Below are 26,632 nucleotides of genomic sequence, written 5' to 3' on the forward strand. Positions count from 1 at the left end.
GCTTATACTGCACCTGAGACAGTTTATACTACGTCAAGGACTATGGGGAATTTTAGTTTAAACTATAATTTGACATGGATTTTTGGTGTTGATTCAGGGTTTTATTACCCTGTGAGACTTCATTTCTGCGAGTTTATGATGGAGGTGACTCAAAAATATCAGAGGGTGTTCATTATATATCTTAACAATCGGACGGCTGATGAAGAAGCTGATGTGATTTTCCGGAGTGGTGGTAATGGAATTCCAGTGTTCAGAGACTATGTTGACAAAATCACCATTCTGGAGCTCACTACCAAAGTTGAACAGGTTCCAAAAATAGATGAATAGGTCCATTTTGGGTCACTCATCTACGTAACACATCCCAAGTGAACATGTTCATAATAACTTGAATTCAAGCCACAAACCCAACAATCTCCGCCTTGGATTGAGTTCAGTCTTAGTGCACTGCCCCAACAGCGATCACCTCGATTGAAGATCTCTTCCCCTTGAATAAAACACCATGATGAAATTGATAAACACTCTAATATATATTGATCCAGAAGTATTTTTTAGGACTTTTGGAGGGTCTCTCATAATCTACAGTTATGAAATCATGTGTTACGAAATAAGAATCGAATAGGAGTTTATGAGAAAAAAAGAAAAATAAATGACAAGAAAAAAAAAATAGTACACACACAAATGAGATAAGGATTTACGTAATTCGGTTATGCCTAAGTTTAAGGGGAGAATACAAAACAATATTTTACAATGAAAATAAAAAAATATAAGGCAAAGTGGCTCACACCCAAAACTCAATTACACCCAAACTCTCTTACTCACTAACTGATATTAGAAACACACAACTAAATTGATGAGGGGATTTTCGGATGCCTTGAATCAAATGTATGCAAGGCCATATATAGCTCAAAAATACTTGGTGACCAAGTATATTCAAAAAAAATTTCTTTGAAAGCTTTGTCAAATGAGCTTGTTGTGCCCATCAAAAAACTTCCTCATCGCACATACTCAAAGGTCAAGAAGGTGAAGTCATGGATGATGCAAGACTTGTTGAGTTGTCAATTTTAAGCCACAAAGTTTAACATTATTGAAGATGCAAGAAACTCCTTCTATTCTTTCTCTCTCTAGAATTCTTACACCTCAACCCGAATCAAGATCCCTCTCCTCTTCATTCCAACTCCTATTTATAGATACTTACCAGATATTTACGAGATATTTACAAGATATTTACTAATTGCTGGACCTGGGCCTATTCCTCAGTAAGCCCTGGTCACTCTTGACGGGCTTACTCCCGCTCGGCCCATATGGCAGTGTCTTTCTATGGGCTGACCCAGCTGTTCGGACTGAAGGTTGTGTTTTGCGAGTCGGACCTGGCCCATGTCATCCAGGGCCTCCTCAACTGCCCCCATAATTGCCCCTTATTTAATAAGGGGTAATTATTGATGGCGTCTCATCATGACGCTGACGGCTCGAGATAACCACGTGGGGGAGCGAACGGTCAGATCCAGAATCAATGTTCCGGGGTTCGAGGGATTTCTTGCCTTCCCGACGCTTCGGCCCTCGGGCCCCCTTGCCTATATAATGCTCTAGAATTCCACTTCACTTCCCTTTACCGTCTCCATCATCAGCCAAATCTCCCTCTTTCTAGAACTGTGCTAAGCCTTTTCCGGTGAAATCCTTCGAGAGTCATTCTCCCAGCGATCTTGCAGTCCTCCGAGGTTAGTTTCGTTCTTTTTACTTTCGGCAGGCTTCCATTTTCCCTCTTTTAGATTCTTCTTGCACTTCCACCATGGTTGTAGATCTGGGTGTTCTTCGTATGAGACTTAGACTTCCTGACAACGTCGTAGTTAGGGTTTGCCCCCAAGACGTTAATATTACGACCGGCGCCGGCCTCCTGCCCGGCGAAGTCTTATTCACAAACCTTCAACTGAATGTTGTTAGGTTCCCTCTGCACCCTTTCTTTAGTTACGTCTTCAACAGATTGGGGATATCCCCTCTGCAGGTCAACCCCAACTTCTTTAGGATCATATCTGTTATGCTCTTATTGATGCGTGACAGAAATCTGGACCTTGACCTCATAGACCTCCTTCTGTGCTATAAGGTCAGTAAGATCCGTACTAACGAGCCCTTCTACCACCTCTACCCGTTCGAGAAGATGTCCATATGCACTGACACAATAAAATCTGAAAAGGGTTGGAGGGATAGCATAGTGGGTATTAGTGGGGCTTGGTCTTCGCCGGCTGCAGAGGATTACCCAATCCCGAGCGCCTTTGGTGTCTGCTCTGTCTCCTCCTATAAAAAATTCAAATCCCATAAACACGACTGCCCCTGTGAAACATGCGTTCCTCGTTTTTGCACTTACTTATGCCGCTCCTTGGGAATACCTTGTGATGACTTGAGCTACAGTGTTTGCAGGGATAGGATTAACTACTTGAAGAGATACGTTCTGAACGATATTCCTTCCTGCTCAGATCTCCTCACTTCAGACAACCTCTTTGCGCTCTCATCACTCGGCTACAATATGAGCAGACTGCAGATTCCCTCTTTTGGCAGGAGGAAAAATACTCCCCCAGTCATTCCTGCTGCTGGGGCGACCTCCTCTCCAGCGTCGGCTTCTTCTTCAGCCACCATATCTGACACTGTCCCGAGCGCAGTGGCTACTAACCCTGCTGACAGCGCCCCTGCGGCCAACCAGAACGCGGCCTCCCCAGCTACCATAACTCCTGCTGCTGCGGGGGGCGGTCGGGACAAAGAGCGAGGCAAAAGGCCTCATCCTGACAGTGAAATCGACCCTGAGGAGGAGCCTCTTATTAGAAGGACCCGAGTCTCTGGGCCGGGTACTCTCTTGCACCGAGCGATCAGAGCTCCTTCTCACTCTGGGCCTCCTGCAGCTGGTGGCTCTGCTTCTGCTTCAGGCCCCCCTTCTATCCCCAGCTTACCGCCATGGGCCCCTCGGTACACTCGAACGGATGGGACGTTCGTGAAACCGAACGAGACCATGCTGAAGGATGGCCAGACCGCTATGGCCTACTACAGGAGCATGTGGACTCCGAAGGACATTGAGGCGGCAAAGGGCCTTTCCCAGAAGGACGTGTTCAGTCGCTTTCCCCAATCTGCTATGGAGGTGACTTTTATTTTCTAACTCATGAATTCTCTTATGTTACTTGGTCTTGCCTTCGCCCGTTCTGACTATTGGTTTAACCGTTCTTATTGTGCACCTATGCAGACATTGTTCGGGATGATGGCCATGCAGAAGCAGGTGGAAATGGGGAACGCCAGGGCCCGAAAGTATTCTGACAGCCTGGAGGTGGCTAATAAAGAGAACGACCTCCTTGCCATGAAGAATACCGAGGTGCTGGTTCGGCTTGACAAAGCCGAGCAAGAGAGAGATGTCCTGAAAAAGGAGAATGATTCCCTTCAGGATGAGAAGGACGCCCTCCAGCTTGAGAAGAGCGTCTGGCAGACTGAACAGGAATCACTCAGAGAAGAGAAGGCAGAACTCCAACGTCTTCTAGCTGATGAACAGTCTGCTCGGATGGCTTTTGAAAAAAGAGCTCTGGACGAGCGTACCGCTCTGATCGACGCTATCAGCAGAGTGGGTGGTGGGATGCTGGCCCTTCATGCTCGGTTCTCCAGGGTCGGTGCTCTTCGGTATGCTCAAGGATTCCGGGAAGGTTTCGCTGACCGGGTTCCGGATGAGGGACAGACCAGCTCCACTCCGGATGAGGTAGACAAGGATCTGGGGATCGAGCCTCTGGGGGTCTATGTCGACCCAGAACCCACCGAAGCGGAGCGTATATTTGATGAGTGCCAGGACATCGCATCCTCAAGGATCATCACAGCTCCTCCTACCGCTCTGCCACTGACCGCTCCCCAATCGTCAACCGTGGCTCCCTCTGTAGCCACTGCTGACGCTGAACCCCAGCCGAACGACTCAGTTATTCACCTGGATTCCCCACCTCATGAAGGTGAGGCGGCTGATGGGGCCGAGGAGGCGAGTCGGCAAGACCAGGATGCTGTTGGTACTGAGGCGTCTAGCTAGGGCTCCTTCGAATTCTTCCAGTTCATATCTTCTTGTAATGATGGACATCTCTCTTTTGTAAACTAAATGTTCAATATTAATGAAATGGCCGAACTCTTTTTCTCTATGTGTTGTGCTCTGTTCAACTTATCTTCAGTACATATATATCTTTTCTCTCTTTTTCTTTTTATATTAGCTTTGCTGTGTGTTTGTACGGCAAGTGCCTGGCGCTCGGCTAGAATGCCACTTGCCACTTGGCTTTAAATTTTTAGGAAGTGTCTGGCGTTCGGCTTATAGTGCCAGCTGCCACTTATCTTGCTTAAGTGCCTGGCGCTCGGCTAGAATGCCACTTGCCACTTGGCTTTAAATTTTTAGCAAGTGTCTGGCGTTCGGCTTATAGTGTCAGCTGCCACTTATCTTGCTTAAGTGCCTGGCGCTCGGCTAGAATGCCACTTGCCACTTGGCTTTAAATTTTTAGCAAGTGTCTGGCGTTCGGCTTATAGTGCCAGCTGCCACTTATCTTGCTTAAGTGCCTGGCGCTCGGCTAGAATGCCACTTGCCACTTGGCTTTAAATTTTTAGCAAGTGTCTGGCGTTCGGCTTATAGTGCCAGCTGCCACTTATCTTGCTTAAGTGCCTGGCGCTTGGCTAGAATGCCACTTGCCACTTGGCTTTAAATTTTTAGCAAGTGTCTGGCGTTCGGCTTATAGTGCCAGCTGCCACTTATCTTGCTTAAGTGCCTGGCGCTCGGCTAGAATGCCACTTGCCACTTGGCTTTAAATTTTTAGCAAGTGTCTGGCGTTCGGCTTATAGTGCCAGCTGCCACTTATCTTGCTTAAGTGCCTGGCGCTCGGCTAGAATGCCACTTGCCACTTGGCTTTAAATTTTTATAGTAGACCATTGGAAAAGAAAATTCTTCTCTTTTTTTTTTGTAAATTTCGGTAACTTGCTCATTCATACGTATTTGATTGACAACAAATAACATCCAATTAAAACCAGAACTTAGCTTCTATTGATAGTACCTCTTCAGAGACGTGGCGTTCCAGGGCTTGCTGACCAACTTTCCCGCCATGGTTTCCAACGTATATGCCCCTTTGCCAATGACTTCTGCAATTCTGTATGGGCCTTCCCAGGGTGGCATCATTTTTTTGACCATCCCCACCTTTCTTTTCAGAACCAGATCGCCCGGGGCAAAATCCCTGTGTTTTACTCTCTTATTGTGACTATTCGCCAGCACTTGCTGATACGATGCTAGCCTTATAGCCGCTGCGTCCCTCCTTTCGTCTATCATGTCGAGGTTCAATCTTAACATCTTGTCGTTCTGATCTCGACTCCATGCTAAGCTTCTGATAGTGGGGACTAAATGCTCAACCGGTATAACTGCTTCGGTACCATACGCCATCGCGAACGGGCTCTCCCCAGTCGGCCGCCTTGGGGTGGTTCTGTAAGCCCATAGAACGTTCGGGAGTTCATCCAACCACTTCCCCTTATGATCTTCCAGCTTCTTCTTAATGCAGGCGAAAATGGTTCTGTTTGTGATTTCTGCTTGTCCGTTAGCCTGAGGATGACTTACTGCAGCCAACTTCTGGTTGATTCCATACTCCTCCAGCAGCTTTCTTACTTGCCTGCTGTCGAGGTTTGTGCCATTGTCCATGACTATTGTTCTGGGAACACCGAAGCGGCAGATAATGTTGTTCCAGATAAATCGTCTCACCTGAGTCTGAGTCACGCTAGGATACGGTTCTGCCTCCACCCATTTAGTGAAATAATCCGTGGCCAGTAACACATACTTGTTCTGAGCTCTTGCAGTTGGCAGAGGACCGACCACATCCATCCCCCATTGCGCGAAAGGCCACGGCGAGGCCATTACGTGCAATTCTTCAGGTGGTTGGTGGATCATTGGTCCATATCGTTGGCACTTATCGCACCTTCGAGAGAACTCCTCCGCATCTCTTGACATGTTTGGCCAAAAATACCCTTGTGTCATTGCTTTATGCGCTAACGATCTTCCCCCAGAATGATTGCCACACACACCCTCATGAATAGCTCGCAATACCTGCTGCGACTCCGCGGGGGTGACACATTTCAAGTACGGGCCAGAATAGGACCTTCTGTACAGCTGGTTCCGCACGATGGCGTACTTGGCAGCATTCTTTTTGAGTTTCCTAGCTTCATCCCTTTGCATAGGCAAAACGCCATCTCGAATATAGGTAATGATTGGGTCAATCCAACTCGGTTCATACGGTATGACGTTGACTTGCCAAGGGTCCGAGACCATCGGTTCTTCGAAAATGGACGGCTGGGTCACTATTCCCACTGGAATCACCCTCGCCAATGTTTCACCGCAACTTGAAGCACTGCATGCTAAACGGTCTGCATCTGCATTCTGTTCCCTCGGCAACTGTATGAATTCAATCTTTGCAAAGTCCTTGGCTCTACGCAGAACGGCAGAACGGTATGCCCCCATCATGTCATCCTTGGTTGCGTACTCACCATTTACCTGCCGAACAATCAGCTGCGAGTCACTATACACTGTCAAACTTTTGATCTGTAGCTCTTTGGCCAACTTTAATCCATTTAGCAACGCCTCGTATTCCGCTTCATTATTGGTGGCTCGGAACTCAAGTCTGAGTGCTTGGCTCAAGGAAGTACCCTCTGGGGTTTGCAGTTTGATCCCAATCCCAGCCCCCGTCTGGTTAGAGGAGCCATCCACAAAAAGTTTCCAAGAGCCGCTTCTAAGGTCCTCTTCCGTATCTTCGGCATCACATTCTAGTAGGAAATCGGCCACCGCTTGCCCTTTAATAGCTGTTCTCGGCTCGTACGTTATGTCAAATGAACTCAACTCTATGGCCCACTTTGTCATTCTGCCCGAGAGCTCTGGCTTGTGCATGAGCGTTCTGATTGGGAAAGTTGTTAGAACAGCTATGGGGTGGGATTCAAAATAATGCCTTAACTTTCTTTTTGCATTTACAAGTGCAAGTACCACCCGTTCGGCCTTTGAGTATCTTTTTTCTGCCTCCATCAGTGTTTTGTTTACATAAAATACCGGGTATTGCACCCCTTCCTTGCAACGAATCAGAACGGCACTCGTCGCGACACCAGATACTCCAAGATATAGAAATAACTTTTCTTCCGGTTCTGGGGCTGACAGGACTGGCGGATTCTGCATATATTGCTTCAAATGAGTCAATGCCTGTCGTTGCTCATCCCCCCAGACCTGCCTTCCATGGCTCCGAATCGTGTCAAAGAATGGTTTGCAGTGGTCTGACAACTTTGAAATAAATCGACTTAATGCAGCTATTCGTCCTGTTAGGGCTTGCACCTCTCTGATCGTCTTTGGCTCGGCATTCTTAATCAAAGCCTCTGCTTGAGCGGGGCTAACTTCGATGCCCCTGCGGTTGACCACGTGTCCCAGAAACTGCCCGGAACTCACACCGAACGAGTACTTGGTCGGATTGAGCCTCATCCCATATCGCTTTAGTACATCAAATACCTCTTGCAGATGCTTCAGATGATCATCCTTTTTCCTACTTTTCACCACCATATCATCAATATAGGCTTCGACAATCTTACCCATTTGATTCTTAAAAACTTTGCTGACAAGTCGTTGATAAGTTGCTCCCGCATTCTTTAATCCAAAAGGCATAACTTTGTAGCAGTATGTTCCTCGCTCGGTGACAAAAGAAGTTTTTTCTTCATCTGCGGGGTCCATAGGAATCTGATTATAACCTGAATATGCGTCCAGAAAGGTTAAACGCTCATACCCCGTGGTGGCATCCACCATTTGATCAATCTTAGGCAACGGGAAACTGTCCTTCGGGCAGGCTTTGTTTAAATTGGTGAAATCAATGCATACGCGCCATTTCCCATTTTTCTTCTGCACCACAACGACGTTGGACAACCACTCAGGGTAGTGCACCTCTCTGATAAATCCCGCATCAAGCAGCCTATCAACTTCTTCCGTTATGATCTGATTACGTTCTGGAGCAAATCTTCGCTGCTTCTGTTTCACTGGTTTGAAATTAGGATTGACATTCAGGGAATGACAGGAGACGGAAGGACTAATTCCAGGCATGTCGAGGTGACTCCATGCAAATACGTCGACATTGTGGGATAAGAAATCCACTAGCTCTTGCTGCTCTTCTCTGGTCAGTCTTATACCCACTCTGGTAGTTCGTTCTGGCCTGGACTGATCGATCTGCACATCCAGAAGGGGCTCCTCGGTCAAGTCGGCTGACTCCTCCACCATATTCTGCTCGAGTGGAGGTTCCTGTAATTGCTATCTGGGGCTTGTCGACCGGACGGGCGCCTTTCCCTTCCCTGCATGCTTTAGTGTGACGGAATAACACTCTTTGGCTGCGACCTGATCCCCCCGAATGTCTATCACTTTATCTCCATCGGGCCCGAGGCACCTCATGACCTGATGCAGAGTTGAGGGTACACCTCGGACTCTGTGAATCCATCCTCTTCCCATCAGGAGATTATACGAGGGGTGAATTTCCACAACCACAAAAGTTTCCATAAGAGCTCGCTCTGCAGCTTGAACTTCTACTTCCACCATCCCGACGGGTTCCACCCTCTTCCCATCGAACCCTAATAAGGGATTTCCGGTGGGCTTGAGCCTCTCTGGTTTAATGTCGAGCCTGTCAAATGTGTCCCTCGGCATAACATTCGCACTGCTCCCAGGATCGATCAGAACTCTGCGCACCAAGCACTCTGCCACTGTCAAACTGACTACCAACGGGTCGTCATGAGGCAGTTGAACACGCTGCAGGTCTGTCCAGTCGAACTTTATCTGCATTGACGGGCTCTGTTGGTGTAGAGTGGTCACATTGCCGACCCTTTTCTTCATCTGCGCCTGCCGCAGGCGCACCCGTAGCAGCTCATCTGGCTCTTCACTAGGCTCGGGTCGACCATGGATAGCATTGATTATACGAACTGGTTGCGAATTGTGGGAGCTTTGTTTATGACTCCTTTTTATTTGTTCCACTGGTCGATTCTGCTCCATCGCCGAGCCTTGAACATAACTCGCAAACTCCCCTCTAGCTATCAACATCTCCACTTGCCTCCTCAGGTTCCTGCATTCGTTAGTCTGATGTCCGAAATCAGAATGAAAAGCACAATGTTTAGTTTGATCCCTCTGTTCGAGGGGTTGTCTAATTGGCAGTGGTGGATGAAACTTGTCCTTGTTCTCCTGATACAACCTCGCCAGAGTGACCTTCAGCGGAGTAATCAACTCTTCCTCCCTGGACCTTTTTTCGGCCTTCCAAGTGGTCTGACGTTGCGGCTGAGCCTGCTTCTGCCTGATCTTTGCCTTGGACTTTTCCTCGGTCGACACAAGCGACGTTGTCCGAGCATTAGCTGCCTCCTCTTCTTCGAGGCGCACAAAGCCATCGGCTCTCTCATTGAGTTCATCCATGGTAGCTGGCGTATTCACTACCAGACTGGTGTGAAACGGAGTTCCGCGTGTCATGGCTAACTTGAAGGCTTGAACTGCCGTAGAAGGATGGCATTCGATTACCATACTCTTAGTGAGATTAAACCTGGTAAGAAAGGCCTGGAGCCGTTCATCCTTGTGTTGCCGCATCGTGAACAGGCTCGAGATGTCCTTCGGCGGGCGTTTGTTCCCATAGTACTGGCTTATGAACCGATCGCACAGGTCCCTGAAACTGCCAATGGAGCTCCTAGGCAAGTTTTTGAACCAGCTGAGCGCCGGTCCGGCCAGACTTGTAGGGAAGCATTTGCACATTAAAGAGTCGTTTTCCGTATTCAGGGCCATTTTCAACTGGATATGATACACATGATCGATCGGATCGGTTGTTCCGTCAAACAGAATAAAGACTGGCATAGCAAACTTCCTTGGATGCGGCGCATTCAAGATCTCGTCGGTGAATGGTGAATCCACCGTCCGAGCTGCGGATCGGAGAGCTTCATTCTCTCTCTGGAGTCCAGCGGTAGCTCTGTGAGTTACGGTTCTGCCCTCCGAACCGTGATGAGTGACAGTAACCATGGAGGGCCGGTAAGACGGATCGAACGACCGTTCCTCTATGAACTCTCTCTGCCAAGGCGACGCTACTCGACGGCGATCTACCTCCATCACTTCCTCTCGGTCAAACCTTTCCCGCTGCGGATCAACGTGAGTCGAGCCTTCGTGATCTTCAACTCGACGAACATTTGGCGGCGAATTGTCCATCATCCTTTCATCACGGTGGTGAGCTGACTGATTGTTCTCGTTCTGATCGCCTTGATGCGCGATACTAGATGGAACACCTCCTTCTCCGACCGGAAGCGGATGCGAAACTGCGGGTATTTGCCGATGCTGCAATCCAGCTTTCAATTCTGCATTTTCTTTTCTGAGAGCTTCAATCAAATTCATCAACTCTTCAAGCTTTGTTTGCTGGACAGCCTCCATCGGATTGGAGCTTTCACCTATCATTATTCCCGAACGGAGTAAAGGCATTAATCTCAAGTTCGCGAGTAGATCTAAGCTTCGTGAGTAGGAATTTTTAGATCTGGCTTCTAATTTTCCGAATTATGCTCACTGTTTACAAGATCTGAATTGCCTGGACTCTAAATCCGTCAGATCCTGTCACAATCGAGCAACTCGTGGTTGCGTAGATCTGAAGTCACTCCTGCCAAAGCTTCAAGAATCGTAATTCCTCCAGAGTAGGTCACAATCGCTCAGATCTGGATTCAAATCCGCAAGATCGAGTCTCGATCAACCGAATTGGTTTGAATCCATTCGATACTCCTGATTGATCAACCAAACTTTTATGCGTTTCCCACAGACGGCGCCAATTGAAGATGCAAGAAACTCCTTCTATTCTTTCTCTCTCTAGAATTCTTACACCTCAACCCGAATCAAGATCCCTCTCCTCTTCATTCCAACTCCTATTTATAGATACTTACCAGATATTTACGAGATATTTACAAGATATTTACTAATTGCTGGACCTGGGCCTATTCCTCAGTAAGCCCTGGTCACTCTTGACGGGCTTACTCCCGCTCGGCCCATATGGCAGTGTCTTTCTATGGGCTGACCCAGCTGTTCGGACTGAAGGTTGTGTTTTGCGAGTCGGACCTGGCCCATGTCATCCAGGGCCTCCTCAATTATGGTTCTTGAAATTGTTAATGAGCAAAATGATATTGATGCGACACTTTTTGACTGTGAATAGTGCAACGACAAAATGGAGAAATCAGTTTCGCGAGTTTGTGAAGGTTCAATCTTACACCACTGTTTCAGATTTTCCAACAGGTGTTTAGAAGGATTTTTTGTTATAAGAGTTGAGATTATTATTTTATTTGATTCTCTCTTGTTGATTGAAGTATAAATTAGGGCATAAAATTGAGAAAAATCATTGAACGCATTAATCTTATTAGTAGAGATTATGTATCTTCGGCATGCTTCATTTTTCGTGCTTCTTTTACTCTTTATAATTATTATTTTTCTTAGTCAAAAATTTTGGGACCAGAATTTTCCACTTCTTCTTATTTTGTTTTTAATATAATTTTTTTCTTTTTTTTCTTCAGGAAGAAATTTTGACAGTCATTTGTGAAAACTTATCTCTCACATTTTATTTTAAAAAGTCAAAAAGATATCACAATTGTTTAATACATTATTTATTAATTAAAATTTAGACAAAATGTGGACGACTTGACTTTTCCGTCAACCTAAAAAAACAAAATGTGGAACCCTACAATGGGCCCACCAATAATTCGATTCAAAAGAAGAAAATCTATAGTTCATCCAAGATGGTCCTGCACATGAACCCTCAGTCTTGACCCAATCCAATACTTATTTCTCCTCCGTCACCTAGAATTACTACACCCTTCAAACCATGCTTCTATATAAATTATTACATATTTCAAAAAATTATTTATATTTAGTTATTAAATATAGAATGTTTATGACTATTGGAGGAGTGAGTTTACAAATAATGCTTGCAAGAGAATTTCTTTACTATGAACTCTTCATTTTAATTCAAAAATTAAAAGATAAAACTAAATAATTTATTTATTTCAATTCAATGATTAAATCAAAAAAGAATTGTCTCTTATTTTGAAACTATTGTAATATTTATAAATACTTTATTTATATATAACCAGTAAAAATTCTCACATTTGGTTTCTTCCGAAGATAAAAAATACCCATCTTAAACCTTTTTGTTTTTTTTTTTTTGTTTTTTTAATTTTTTATTCACCTTTGTCAAAAAAACAGTTGAAAAAAGTTGGAATATTGGGTCCAATGAGACTAAAAAATGTCTATCTATATATCAATCCCAACTCAAAGACCGTGCAGCAAGACTCTCTCCATCTCACTCAATATAATTAATTTCCCAATCAATAAATTCCACGATTACTTACCACCAATGCTCACCTTCACTCTTTACCTCTTCACCGTCCTCCTCACCACCATCGCCACCACAGCAGCACCCTACACTCCCACCTTTTATGTCCTCCTCAACTGCGGCTCCACCACCAATACCACCGACTCCAACGGCCGCAACTGGGGCGGCGATGTCCACTCCAAATTCTCACTCTCCAACACCACACCAAACACTTCTTCACCCTCCACCGCCTCCCACCAAGATCCCTCCGTCCCCCAAGTCCCCTTCATGACCGCCCGCATCTTCCACTCCCCATTCACCTACACCTTCCCTGACACCGCCGGCCCCAAGTTCCTCCGCCTCTACTTCTACCCCACCACCTACTCCGACCTCGACCTCGACCCCACCCAATCATTCTTCTCCGTCACCTCCAATCACTACACTCTCTTAAACAACTTCAGTGCCTTCTTAACCGTTTCTTCAATCAAACCACCGGTTGCTTCCCTCATCAAAGAATTCATCCTCAACTTCAGAGACAACCAAACACTCCTTAACATAACCTTCTCACCATCTCCCAACTCTTACGCCTTTATCAACGGTATCGAACTCCTTTCCATGCCGGATAAGCTCTATATGTGTGGCAATAATGAAACCATCACACGCGCCGGTGTTGATTATCCCTATTATTTTGATAGCAGCACAGTTCTTGAAACCCTTTACCGGTTAAACGTCGGCGGTAATACCGTCAGCGTTAACGATGACACCGGCATGTTTCGGACGTGGGAACTAGATGACTTGTATATACTTGGGGGTTGTTTCGGGGTGTCAACTCGCGGGAATGGTCCGATCCACTACGGTTCGGCAACACCGGCTTACACTGCACCTGAGATGGTTTATAACACCGCAAGGCTTATGGGCAACCTAAGTTTACTCTGCAATTTGACATGGAGTTTTGGTGTTGATTCAGGGTTTAATTATCTTGTGAGACTTCATTTCTGCGATTTTATGGTGTACGGGACTAAAACGAATGTGAGGGTGTTCACGATATATCTTAACAGTCAGACGGCTGAGGATAAAGCTGATGTAATTTTCTGGAGTGGTGGTAATAGTATTCCGGTTTACAGAGACTATGTTGTGCGGGTCCCGGATGTTGGTGGTCGCCGGATCAAGCAGGACTTGTGGCTCGAGATGCACCCCAACGTCGAAGACAAACCTGAATTATATGATGCAATTCTGAATGGTGTGGAATTGTTCAAATTGAACCGAACAGACGGTATTCTCGCCGGACCTAATCCTGATTTGGTGGTATCTGAAACACCGGAACGGAAACCGAAGATACCGGTGACATCTACCGGTAAACGCTCGTTGCTCATTTGGGTGGTTGTCGGAGGTGTAATTGGAGGGACAGTAGCAATGTCAATTTTGGGTTACGTCATTTTCCGGGAATGGAGAAGAGTCAAAGGCTTTGGCACAATTTCAGTGGCGTCAAGGTCAACGGAGTCAACGAAGTATCATGTTTCATCACTGCCGTCTGATCTCTGCCGACGCTTCTCGCTCGCCGAGATTAAATCAGCTACATGCAACTTTGACGACAATTTTGTTATCGGCACTGGAGGATTTGGTAATGTGTATAAAGGGTTCATAGACAACGATACTGCTCCCATCGCGGTTGCGGTCAAACGGTTGAATCCTGAATCAAGGCAAGGGGCCCACGAGTTTCAAACGGAGATCGTAATGCTCTCAAAGCTGAGACACCGCCATTTGGTGTCTCTGATTGGTTACTGTGTTGATGATGGTGAGATGATCTTGGTGTATGATTACATGGCCCGTGGGACTCTCCGTGATCATCTCTACAAATCAAACCACCCTCCTCTCTCGTGGAATCAGCGCCTTCTGATCAGCATAGGTGCTGCCCGTGGACTGAACTACCTTCATACTGGTGTGAAGCATACGATCATTCACCGCGATGTAAAATCAACCAACATTTTGTTAGATGAGAAATGGGCCGCCAAGCTTTCTGATTTTGGGTTGTCAAAAAAGGGTCCCATTGGGATGTCCCATGTGAGCACTGTGGTGAAGGGTAGTTTCGGGTATTTGGACCCCGAATATTATCGACTGCAACAATTGACAGAAAAGTCTGACGTGTACTCGTTCGGAGTGGTATTGTTAGAATTGTTGTGTGCTAGGTCACCAATTGTTACATGTTTGCCAAGGAAACAAGTGAATTTGGCTGAGTGGGGCCGGTGTTGTTGTCGAAAAGGGAACCTTGATCAGATTGTGGATCCACATCTGAGGGGTCAGATTGCACCAGAGTGTTTAAGGAAATTTGGGGAGATTGCTTGTAGTTGCTTGCGTGATCATGGGATCGAACGGCCATCGATGAATGATGTTGTGTGGGGTCTTGAGTTTGCATTGCAATTGCAAGAGGATGCTAATAGGAATATCAACGGTGGAGATGAGTTTGGTAAGAATAATGTGATGAGTGTGTATGGATCCCCTATTAGTCCCTCTGTTCCTCTTCGTGGATATGAAGAGACAACGACGACGGACGACGACGTATTTTTTGGACCAACTGAATACGTATCTAGTTCAAAAGGCAGTTGATTATATCAACGCCTCAACGATGTATAGCGGTGGATGGAGTGTTGATTACGTAGTATATTTTTAACACATTTATTTAAATGTAAAATAATAATAATAATAATAATAATAATAATAATAATAATTGTTGATGAAATATGTAAAATAATTTTTGAATGAAAGTCTAATACGTGCTCGTGCTGGATTTTGGCGTTTAACTGTGAAATTCATTTTCCATATTATACTTGGTAAAATTTTCATTGGATGTATAAAAAAGTTGAACTCCCATATTTTATCACTTTATCCAAGCAAACCATGGATGCATTTGATAGTATTTACCCTACGATAACATAATTTAATCAAAGGAAAAAAAACAGAATAAAAAATCACAAAAAAAATAAAAATTTGTAAGATGGCATTTTTTTTTGTCTTCTCTTTCTTACACAAAAGCTAGAGAATATAACGAGGAAAAAAATCCAGTGATCCCATAAAAATACACCGATAACTGCCAGTTGAATTTTATTTCTATGTTTTTTGAAAGTTTAAGTAAATACACAATATATATTTTTGTAATCTCGAACACTCAGCCTCCCAAAGAGGAGGAGAGCTTATATGATCTAGGCTAAACCTAAGTAGGTTGGTCATCAAATTTTTTTCTTTTTTTCCTTTTCTATTAATCAAAGGCAATAATTGAGTCCCTAACTTTGCAGGGATTGAGGTCTCGCTTTCCAACCATACTCCTAATTTGAATGGTGGTTGTGTTGTGGGGTTGATACACGTGCTCTAAGGAGAGAGGGGGAGAGAGAGAGAGAGAAAAAAAAAAAAAAAAAAACCTCAATAATGGCCCAACTAGGTCCAAAGGCCTATCCCAATAAAATCTACAAAACACCAAAAATACGGTGGGAAGAAGTAGAACCACATACAAGGTCGACTAAGCCCATTCAAAAGGCCCAAATCTTGGCCCATAATTTAGATTACTGTTGCTTCAATGGCTAGGTCATTCTCGGGTGAATCAATGCCAATATCAATGGCTAGGTCATAATTTATTTTTAAATTGTTCCGGCAAGTCATTCATTTGGTGTTGTATTTTGGCAGACTAATATTGCGAATGTCATTAGTACCATCCAAGCTGTTGTGCAAGGGTTGACCATACGTTGAGAATTTTGACTTCCAACCATCATTTCATCTAGAAAAAAGTCTTCCGTTTTGAGTTTTAATTGTTTCAGTTGGATCCGACTTCATACATCTTAAGGTTTTGATAGTGACAGGTCACTTTAATCTGTATTTGTTTTTCTGTTTTAGTTCCCCCTTAATTTTATATATATGGATGAAATGTATCATCAGTAGAGACTCGTGTATTGCTTCTCAGTTTTAAATTCTGACTTGCTCTTCCTAAAAAATCTGTTTGTTCTGTTTGTTTGATCATCTTGAAGGAAAAAAATAACACAAAGGGGGTTGGTCTTTGATAGATTTAGATTTTGCTTAAATGAGACTATGAAAGGAATTGGCAACTAGCAACACTTGGGAATAATATAAAGGCCTTTACCAAAATAAAGGCTGGAAGAGGCATACATATAGGTTTATCATAGCAATTTTTTAAAGAGACATTCTTTTTGGAACAAAGGATAAAATGTGAAGTGACATTATTATCCTTAATCGTAATGTTTGAATATTAATCTGTATGGTGGGGGTATAAGGATAAAAAAATGATTTAAAATGCCCCAATTTTCTTTTGGGGTCATGGTTGTTGAGAATTTTCTTCTATCATCAAAAAGTTTTTGACATCCAATGCAGCATTTGAGATTTGGCTATTAAAATGGGAATAATGCATTGCTTTTTTGTATGTTAGCCTAATACCTAGAATCATTTTGTGACTAAGCCCTAATTTTGTTTAGAGAAAGTCTACTATTTGGTGCACCCTAGTTACCTTTATTTTAAATATGCTCCATTATATCTAAATGTGATTACTTACTTTTCTCTACAAATAAATGGAGGGACAATATTTGGGTCTAACCAGGTTGGATGAACTTCATCCAACCTAGTTACGTGGCCCAATAGAATTGGGATACCTGTTTAAAATTAGTATTAAATTAAATTGGGCATTGGCCCATCAATTTTCGGGTATAACTCATTTTTCTCTCATCTCCCCAAAAATCTGCAGCGGCGAAAATCACAGCAATGACAAACCCACATCCATCACCAATTAAAAACCTATTTGCCCAAACATCATCGACCCTTCCTCGTCGCCGCCACCGCCGGAATTGGACGCCGGCAGATCACAAGCTCCTCCAGTGGCTTCGTCGCATTTGGTGGAGAAGGAAGTGGCACGGGAAGCAACGTGCTAAAGAGATGTCGCCCACTGTCGTCCTCGTCTGCTCTCTGTCGCTGCTCAGTCAGTAACCACTGTCGTTCCACCATTTTCCTTGCAGCCGTCGATCTCCATCATGCACCAAAGAGCCACTGACCTCATCGCTCACCGCCGTTGCCTCATGCGCCTCACGAGCCTCACGCGCCATTGCGCGTAGATCTAACGCGCTTCACACGCGCTCATGCGTCACCTTCTTCTCGCTGTTCTCTTTTGCGCCTGTATTGCCGCACCTGTTCTTGGCTGTGCCTGTTCTCGATTTACAGCGGTGGAACGTTAAGGGAGCGGAGGAGAGAGAGATTGTAGTTGGTGATGGAGAGGGGTTGGGTGGGCGGAGGGGGAGGGGCAAGTGGGTGTAGGCTGTGGAATGTGATGTTGTAGTTGTAGAGAGAGGGGGGAAGGGGCGATAATATTAGCAGTCCCTTCTTTTTAGCAGCCACGTTCTTCTTCCTCATTAAAAAACAAATCTCACGTTAATGGGTTATACCGAAAATTCTATTAGACCACCTAATCAAGATAAAGTTCATCCAACTTAAGTTGGACCAAGTATTGTCCTTAATGGAGAATGCAATGCCACACAAAACCATTAAATCATATATCCAACAATGATATATATATATATATATATATATATATATATATATATTATGTTTGTGTGTCTTCTCTGGTACATAAACTTTTGATTAGCATTTGAAATTTCAACATTTAATTTTACTCCTTATATTTTTTTAATTTTTAAGCTCATTTTATAACACTATAAATATAAAAAGAATATATAAGTATCACTTGAAACAATATAATATAATTCATTTCCCAATCAATCTTTATCTTCCATAATTACTTCCCACCGATGATCACCTTCACGCTTTACATCTTTGCCTTCCTTCTCCTCCTCCCTACTGCCACCACTGTACCACCCTACACTCCTATGTATTATATCCTCCTCAACTGCAGTTCATCCTCCAACACCACTTCATCGGACGACCGCAACTGGGATAGCGACACCAATTTCTCACTCTCTAACACTGACCTCAACATTTTAGCAGCTTCCACCGCCTCCTACCATAGCCCTTCCGTCCCTCAAGTTCTCTTTATGACCGCCCGTATCTTCCATTCCCCATTCACCTACACCTTCCTTGTCACCGCCGGCCCCAAGTTCCTTCACCTCTACTTCTACCCTACCACCTACTCCGACCTCGACCTCAACCCCACCCAATCCTTCTTCTCCGTCACCTCCAATCACTACACTCTTTTAAACAACTTCAGTGCCTTCTTAACCGTTTCTTCAATCCAACCACGAGTTGCTTCACTCATCAAAGAATTCATCATCAACTTCAAAGACAACCAAACGCTCCTTAACATAACCTTCCCACCATCTCCCAACTCTTACGCCTTTATCAACGGTAGCGATTCGTCTCCATGCCGGACAATCTCTACGCGTATGGCAATGATGAACCCATCACACTCACTGGTGCAGATTATGTTGGGTTTTAATCAAATTAATCCATGTAGAAATCAAGAATACTTTAATTAATTAAAGAGTAATTTAGATTCGTATCTAATTGATGATTAATGCACATATACCTTTAGAATATCCATGTAATTCTCTATGAGTTCCTGCAAAACATTAGAGCGCTTTATACTCTTCTGAGAGTTGTCAATATGATAGGTCTGAATAAGGGTTTTAAAACCCTTATATATAACAAAAGGGGGGACGGCTTCTCTACAAACAAGCATACCTAAATCTCCATTCCTATCATGAAAACTTAGATATTAATGGTTAGAATTAAATCACACCAAATAAGTTGAAAAAGCATAATCCAACGATATAAAACCATACTCCTAATTAGACTACAAAATTGGAAAGTACAACCCAATCCATCAAGTATCGATAATCACATTGCAATCTTATTTTAGAAAACGTAGTGTATAGGATCATAAAATAATTTTTATTATTTACATATAAAATTTTCAATAATCTCACACTTGACCCATGCACTCTAAGTTTTATAAAATGACACTATAGATTGTTACACACTAAAAAATCAAGCGGCCACTCATTTTTGTTTTATAAAAAATATAATTATCGAAATAAATTGATTGATACTTAAGAACACTCTCCTCCTTAGATTTCCTCAATAGTAGATCATGAATGCGTAAACAAGTAATATGTTAGTCTAAACAGTTTCATGATCTCAAAATCGATTCCATCTAGTATTCAAGCAAATATAGTGATTTTTTACTGTATTTCATGAGATGTGCAAATTGCATGTGGTCTAAACCCACACCTCATTATTCGTCCTACTTCATACCATCACGGTATGTCACCTGAACATATTATAGCAAACCAACAACCTTCTGTTCAGTGTGAGGGTTTACCGATATGGAGCCAATCTCATATCTAGCCCAAGCTATCCTTATGGAGTGTGAAAAAACTCCCACAGGCAAACTTTAATATTTATGTTTGGATTTACCAATATGGTGTCAATCTCACATCTAATTCAAACAAGCTCATGAATGCATTACCACTCCCAGACAACTCTTATGTTTGGATTTACCGATATGGTGTCAATCTCATATCTAGCCCAAACAACTGCATGAGTGAAATATCACTCCCAGACAAACATAATAGCACGTGCATAAACCATATATATCAATATAATAATAACGATGCATTATAACTTTATTTTGGATGCAAATAACAGTCACCATAAGGCATAAACTAGAAGCAAAATAACTGTCACCACAAGGCGTAGGGAAACTAACTATAATAGCACATATAAAAGAAATACCGGACATCATAACATAATGACTCTCGAACACGTATCTGAATTACGTGCTTTATAAATACTTTATTATCTTCGGCTGAAGACCTCTAGTGAGAGGATCTACAATCAAATTTTTTACTCTATCTGGGAGCCTCAATAACACCTTCCTTAACTTTCTCACACATTAAAAAAAAAAAAAAAAAAAAAAAAAAAAAAAAAAAAAAAAAACACCTACAGTATTCTAAACTTCCACTGGATTCGCCACTCTTATCAAATTTGTATGATATATATCAATAATCTCCATAGGTATACTGGATAGGGAAAAAAAAAAAAATCTTCAATCTTTTAATCTTTTAAGATACCCAATAAAATGACAAGTTACAGTACAAGGATCAAGCTTCTTAATATCAGGATTATACGACTTTGCCTCTGTAAGACATCCCCATACATGCAAATATCGAAGACTAGGTCTACGACCTGTCCAAAGCTTGAAAGGTATTTTAGGAGCTGCTTTACATGGTACCCTATTAAGAATATAAACTGCCGTTTTAAGAGCTTCTCCCCAAAAGTTCTCAGGTAGTGAAGAATGGCTCATCATACTGCGACCAACATCTTGATAGGTGCGGTTTCTCCTCTCTACAACTCCATTTTGTTTAGGAGAACCAAGTGTGGTATACTGTAGCACTATACGTTGCTCTTTGAAGTACGTGACGAAAGGACCATGATTCACACCCTCCTGGTCCATTCTCCCATAATAGTCACCACCTCGGTCCGATCTTACAATTTTAATCTTTTTGCCTAACTGTTTTTCAACTTCAGTCTGATAGATTTTAAATATGTTAAGTGCATCGGACTTTTGGTGTATTAGGTACAAATAAGTATACCTTGAAAAATCATCAATAAAGGTAATAAAATACTTTTGTCCTCCTCGAGAAGCAGTAGGAAATGAATCACAAATATCTGTGTGAATGAGGTCTAAAAAACTAGATGACCGACTAGCTTCAAAATTACGTTTCTTCTGCATCTTCCCCTTGACACAGTCAACACATAAATCAAAATCTGAAAAATATAGTGGTCTTATAATCTCATCCTTGACCAAGCGTTCAAGTCTCTTTCGAGAGACATACCCCAATCTCCTATGTCACAACATAAATGAATCCTCTCTAATAAAAGCACGTTTTAATCCAGAAGGTATCGAGTCAATTGAAAAATAAGAAGCAAATATGATCACATCCGAATCCATCTACCATGTCTATACCTAAACGTTTACCAAGTTTGGCTCGAATATTAAAATGGCAATTTTCTTTCCTGCTTTGTTTTTCTTTTTCACCACAATAACCTTTTTCTTTTGATGTCTTTTATTTCTACAGAACCAACATTTATCATTCCATGATCAATGTCTTTTCATGTATTGTTTTGTCTTTCTTTATTCTGTTTAGCCTTATACACTTTCTTGCCGCCTAGTTTATTCTTGAAACGATTCTTGTTGTCACGACAAGATGAGTTGACTCGATTTTAACACCCTTGAGTCGTTCCCTTTCAATCACACAAAGTGTTAACAGCTGGTTAATGCCACATTTAACTTCTTGTGAATTATAATTCACCTTGAAAGCTGAAAAAACCTAAGTAGAGAATAGATTACCAAATGGACAAATAACTTATCATCAAATATGATTAATTTCCTACTACCTCAGATCATTAACCAGTTTGCACATCTTATAGATGTATTCCTTCACTGAACCATTGCTATCATATCTTAATAACATAAACCATGTCAGATAATAGTATTGTACTTATTTCTTAATGCCCATTAACTCTTTCTTGATAAAATCAAGAAGCTCATTGGCAGTATCAAAAACTAGAATACCACCCTGAATAGTATCACCAATAGAAGTATAAATTAACCTAATGGCATGGTAGTACCTTTAGTTCACCTAAATGCAACAATTTTTCTACTAAAGAAGACATCGCACTAGGCATATGGGTTTTTTCCCTCAAAAAACATAGACTCATGGTCTAAAAAAACCCAATATAGTATTAAAACATGTCTTCTAGGTAATATAATTTTAACCATTCAATGGTTCAATCCCTATGAGCTATCTTTAAAATTGTAGATGCGTTTGTAACCTAAATAAATATTATATTGAATAACACCACATAAACAACATATAAAATAATATGTCATAACTTTAGGGATTATTACTTTAATTCGTGCTTGGGGATTTAAGCCGAATTTCTCATGGTGTTTTACTATGTGCAAAAACCCTCCATCCCTGTGGAAACAAATAAAATGTAATTTAAAAATCACCTTTTGGAAGAATTTTATATTTTCCTTTACTCCCAAAATTTCGATAAAATCGCACATAGACCTATTTGATTATCTTTGAATTATTACTAAACACTTTTACTACCTTTTGGCAAAAGGTTTATTTAGTTATAATTCAAGCATTCTTAAATATTCTACTCACTTATCCCACACTAAGACATTGATCACCTTTTGCCAGAACCAATGCCCTCATGTAGGTAAGTGCACCGTGAGACCTCAATAAGACCAATGTCTTAAAATTTCAAAATAATAATAATAATAATAATAACCCCCATGAACGTGTCACCTTTTGGCAGGCATCACCCATTTTAGCTATTACCTCTGAAATGTCACTTTACCGGTTTTCCTAAACCCCAAGGACGAACCTATACTGCAGAATTTCCATTTATTTAAGTTCAACAATTTCTTTATAATGTATATAAACTAAACCCAAATATTATGAAATACTTGATTTCACTTTAATATAAATGGCTTTAATACAAATAAAATAAAGCCTCCTCATACATCTTAAGAAATTACAGTGAACATTATAATAATAACATGCACATTAATTAAGATTTAAAAATCTCAATTCTTTATATACTTTTACTTAAAATAAAATAATAAAATTTGATGCATGTATATTATATATCCGATAAACAATTTAAAGCATTTGAATATTTAAATCAATTAGGTTAATATTGCTTGCTTATGGTACACAAGCCCTATAGGTTTTTCAACCTAAAATTAAACAATTAAAACTCGAATCTTTAAATCAATCAGATCAATAATATTTGCTTATGGTTAGCAAGTCTTCATAAGTTTTTCAACCTAAAATTGAACAAATATCATAAATTACTTAATAAAAGTACTGGACATGGAGCATGGTTAAATGACCACACAACTTCACGTTAAACTAAAAGTTTACTTATACATGTAATTCAAGATATATACCTCATATTGACACACGTAGCATAAATATTAACAACAAAGTTTAAATCATCCAAAACCCATATAATATGATATGTAATATTATATATTATATTATATATATATATATATATATATATATATATATATATATATATATAATTGCATACAAACAATACTGAGTTCTCAAACCAAAATCAATCTTCCAGATTAATTTTGAAAGAAAGACAAACACTTGATAGTTTTCTTTCCATGCACACATTAATTCATATACATATAGTTAAAGACTTTTAATCTTCATGCATATTAATATATAATTCACACAAATCAAGATATTTAGTCTCATTGTACATCCGTGTCAAATTATTTGGGTATAATGGTATACTGCTTATGAATGGTTAGATAACCACACATTAGTGCATCAGTTACCATACATATATATGAATATATGATTGAATACCAAATTAAATAAATATTTAATCCTGATTTCTTTCAAAATATGTTCAAATAGTTTATGAGAATGTATATTTAAAATCACATATTCACATTTATATAAATAGTTGTAAAATCATTCAACATAGATGGCAAATCCAAATTGGAATTATGAATTCAAATATTTATAATTTTTCTTTTCAATTGGATTTCAAAAGAAACAATTGGGTCACAATACAGCAGAAGTAAACATATATATATATATATATATATATATATATATATATATATATGTTTTCTTGTTTGGCGTGCAAATTTTATAAAGAAAATAACTTATACACTGCATAACAAACTGATTATTTATACATTCTCATTCGGCATGCACAATTTATAAAGGAACTGATACATTGCATGACAAACTCATGCTTTAAAAAAAAAATTTCTCACGTACATAATAGATTATGGTATTTTGAAACAAAACATTGCTTATATATATAAATCAATTACATATCAATGTAAAGTTTAGGTAGCCAATGCAATTTTAAATGCACCGATTCAAGTATATTATATCATAAATCAATCTTTACTATTTTGATTTCTATAAATTTTAATTTGGCTCTAATACCAATTGTTGGGTTTTAATCAAATTAATTCATGTAGAAATCAAGAATACTTTAATTAATTAAAGATTAATTTAAACTCGTATCTGATTGATAATTAATACACATATATCTTTAGAATATTCATATAATCCTCTGAGTTTCTGTAAAATATTAAAGCGCTTTACCCCCTTATATATAACAAGAATAGGGGGATGGCTTCTTTATAAACAAGTATAACCTAAGTCTCCTTTCCTATCATGAAAAGTTAGATATTAATGGTTAGAATTAAATCACACTAAATAAGTTGAAAAATCACAATTTAACGGTATAAAACCATACTCCTAATTAGATCATAAAATTAGAAAGTACAACTAAATCTATCAAGTATCCATAATCATGTTGCAATCCTATTTTAAAAAACTTAGTGAATAGGACCATAAAATAATTTTTATTATTTATATATAAAATTTCCAACAGATTATCCTATTTTTTAAAGTCAAAACACTATTCTTGAAACCCTTTATCTGTTAAACGTCGGCGGTAATACCGTCAACGTTAACGATGACACCGACATGTTTCGGACGTGGGAACAAGATGACTTGTATATAATTAGTGGTAGTTTGGGGGTGATACCTCGCAGGAATGGTCCGATCCACTACAGTTTTGCAACACCGGCTTACACTGCACCTGAGATTGTTTATAATACCGCAAGGCTTATGGGCAACCTAAGTTTACACTACAATTTGACATGGAGTTTTGGTGTTGATTCAGGGTTTGATTATCTTGTGAGACTTCATTTCTGCGATTTTACTGCGGAAAGAACTAAAGAGAATCAGAGGGTGTTCACTATATATCTTAACAATCAGACGGCTGAGGATAAAGCTGATGTAATTTTCTGGAGTGGTGGTAATAGTATTCCGGTTTACATAGACTATGTTGTGCAGGTTCCGGAAGTTGGTGGTCGCCGGATCAAACAGGACTTGTGGCTCGCGATGCATCCTAACGTCGAAGACAAAAATAAAATTTATGATTTGATTCTGAATGGTTTGAAATTGTTCAAATTGAACCAATCTGACGGTAGTCTCGCTGGGCCAATCCTGATATTGTGGAATCTGAAACACCCGAACCCAACCCGAGCACGAAGTTACCGTTGACATCTACTGGTAAACGCTCGTTGCCGATTTGGATGGTTGTGGGAGGTGTAATTGGAGGGATAATAGCAACGTCAGTTCTGGGTTACGTCATTTTCCCGCAACGGAGAAGAGTCAAAGACTTTGGCACAATTTCAGTGGCGTCAAGGTTAACGGGGTCAACGGAGTATCATGTTTCATCACTACCGTCTGATCTCTGCCGACGCTTCTCGCTCGGCGAGATTAAATCAGCTACATGCAACTTTGACGATAATTTTGTTATTGGCACTGGAGGATTTGGTAATATGTATAAAGGGTTCATAAATAATGATACTGTTCCTATCGCGGTTGCGATCAAACAGTTGAGTCTTGGAATCAAGGCAAGGGGCCCACGAGTTTCAAACGGAGATCGTAATGTTCTCAAAGCTCAGACACCTCCATTTGGTGTCTCTGATTGGTTACTGTGTTGATGATGGTGAGATGATCTTGGTGTATGATTACATGGCCCATGGGACTCTCCGTGATCATCTCTACAAATCAAACCACCCTTCTCTCTCGTGGAATAAGCGCCTTCTGATGAGCATAGGTGCTGCACGTGGATTGAACTACCTTCATACTGGTGTGAAGCACACATCATTCACCGCGATATAAAATCAACTAACATTTTGTTGGATGAGAAATGGGTGGCCAAAGTTTCTGATTTTGGGTTGTCAAAAAAGGGTCCCATTGGGATGTCCCATGTGAGCACCGAGGTGAAGGGTAGTTTCGGATATTTGGACCTTGAATATTACCGACTTCAACAATTGACGGAAAAGTCTGATGTGTATTCGTTCGGAGTGGTATTGTTGGATATGTTGTGTGCTAGGTCACCAATTGTTACAAGCTACCAAGGAAACAAGTGAATTTGGCGGAGTGGGGCCGGTGTTGTTGTCGAAAAAGGAACCTTGATCAGCTCGTGGATCCACATCTGAGGGGTCAGATTGCACCAGAGTGTTTAAGGAAGTTCGGGGAGATTGCTTATAGTTGTTTGCGTGATCATGGGATCGAACGGCCATCAATGAATGATGTTGTGTGGGGGCTTGAGTTTGTATTGCAGCTGCAAGAGGTAGCTAATAGGAATATCTGATAAGTGCTTAAATGTTGCACATTTCAGCACCTAAGCTAGGGTATTTCAAT

The 26,632-nt window shown here is 41.2% G+C and overlaps 2 protein-coding genes and 1 pseudogene across 2 annotated transcripts; all 3 read left to right on the forward strand.

Moving 5' to 3' along the window:
• The first annotated feature begins 2,747 nt into the window (after positions 1–2,747).
• Positions 2,748–4,218, forward strand: LOC132267437 (uncharacterized). Its single transcript, XM_059768601.1, has 2 exons — positions 2,748–3,121; positions 3,224–4,218. The coding sequence occupies exons 1-2, from the start codon at positions 2,996–2,998 to the stop codon at positions 4,037–4,039; spliced, it is 942 nt and encodes a 313-aa protein (XP_059624584.1). The 5' UTR covers positions 2,748–2,995; the 3' UTR covers positions 4,040–4,218.
• A 7,983-nt stretch (positions 4,219–12,201) lies between these two features.
• On the forward strand, positions 12,202–15,911 carry LOC132315995 (receptor-like protein kinase FERONIA). The gene has a single exon (XM_059814480.1). The coding sequence runs from the start codon at positions 12,276–12,278 to the stop codon at positions 14,946–14,948; it is 2,673 nt and encodes an 890-aa protein (XP_059670463.1). The 5' UTR covers positions 12,202–12,275; the 3' UTR covers positions 14,949–15,911.
• Positions 15,912–18,139: 2,228 nt separating this feature from the next.
• Positions 18,140–26,582, forward strand: LOC132316196 (receptor-like protein kinase FERONIA; annotated as a pseudogene).
• Positions 26,583–26,632: the final 50 nt, after the last annotated feature.

Source organism: Cornus florida, unplaced genomic scaffold (assembly GCF_030987335.1).
Source record: "Cornus florida cultivar Cherokee Brave unplaced genomic scaffold, ASM3098733v1 CherokeeBrave_3.0.0_Hap2_Chr07, whole genome shotgun sequence".
NCBI lineage: Eukaryota > Viridiplantae > Streptophyta > Magnoliopsida > Cornales > Cornaceae > Cornus > Cornus florida.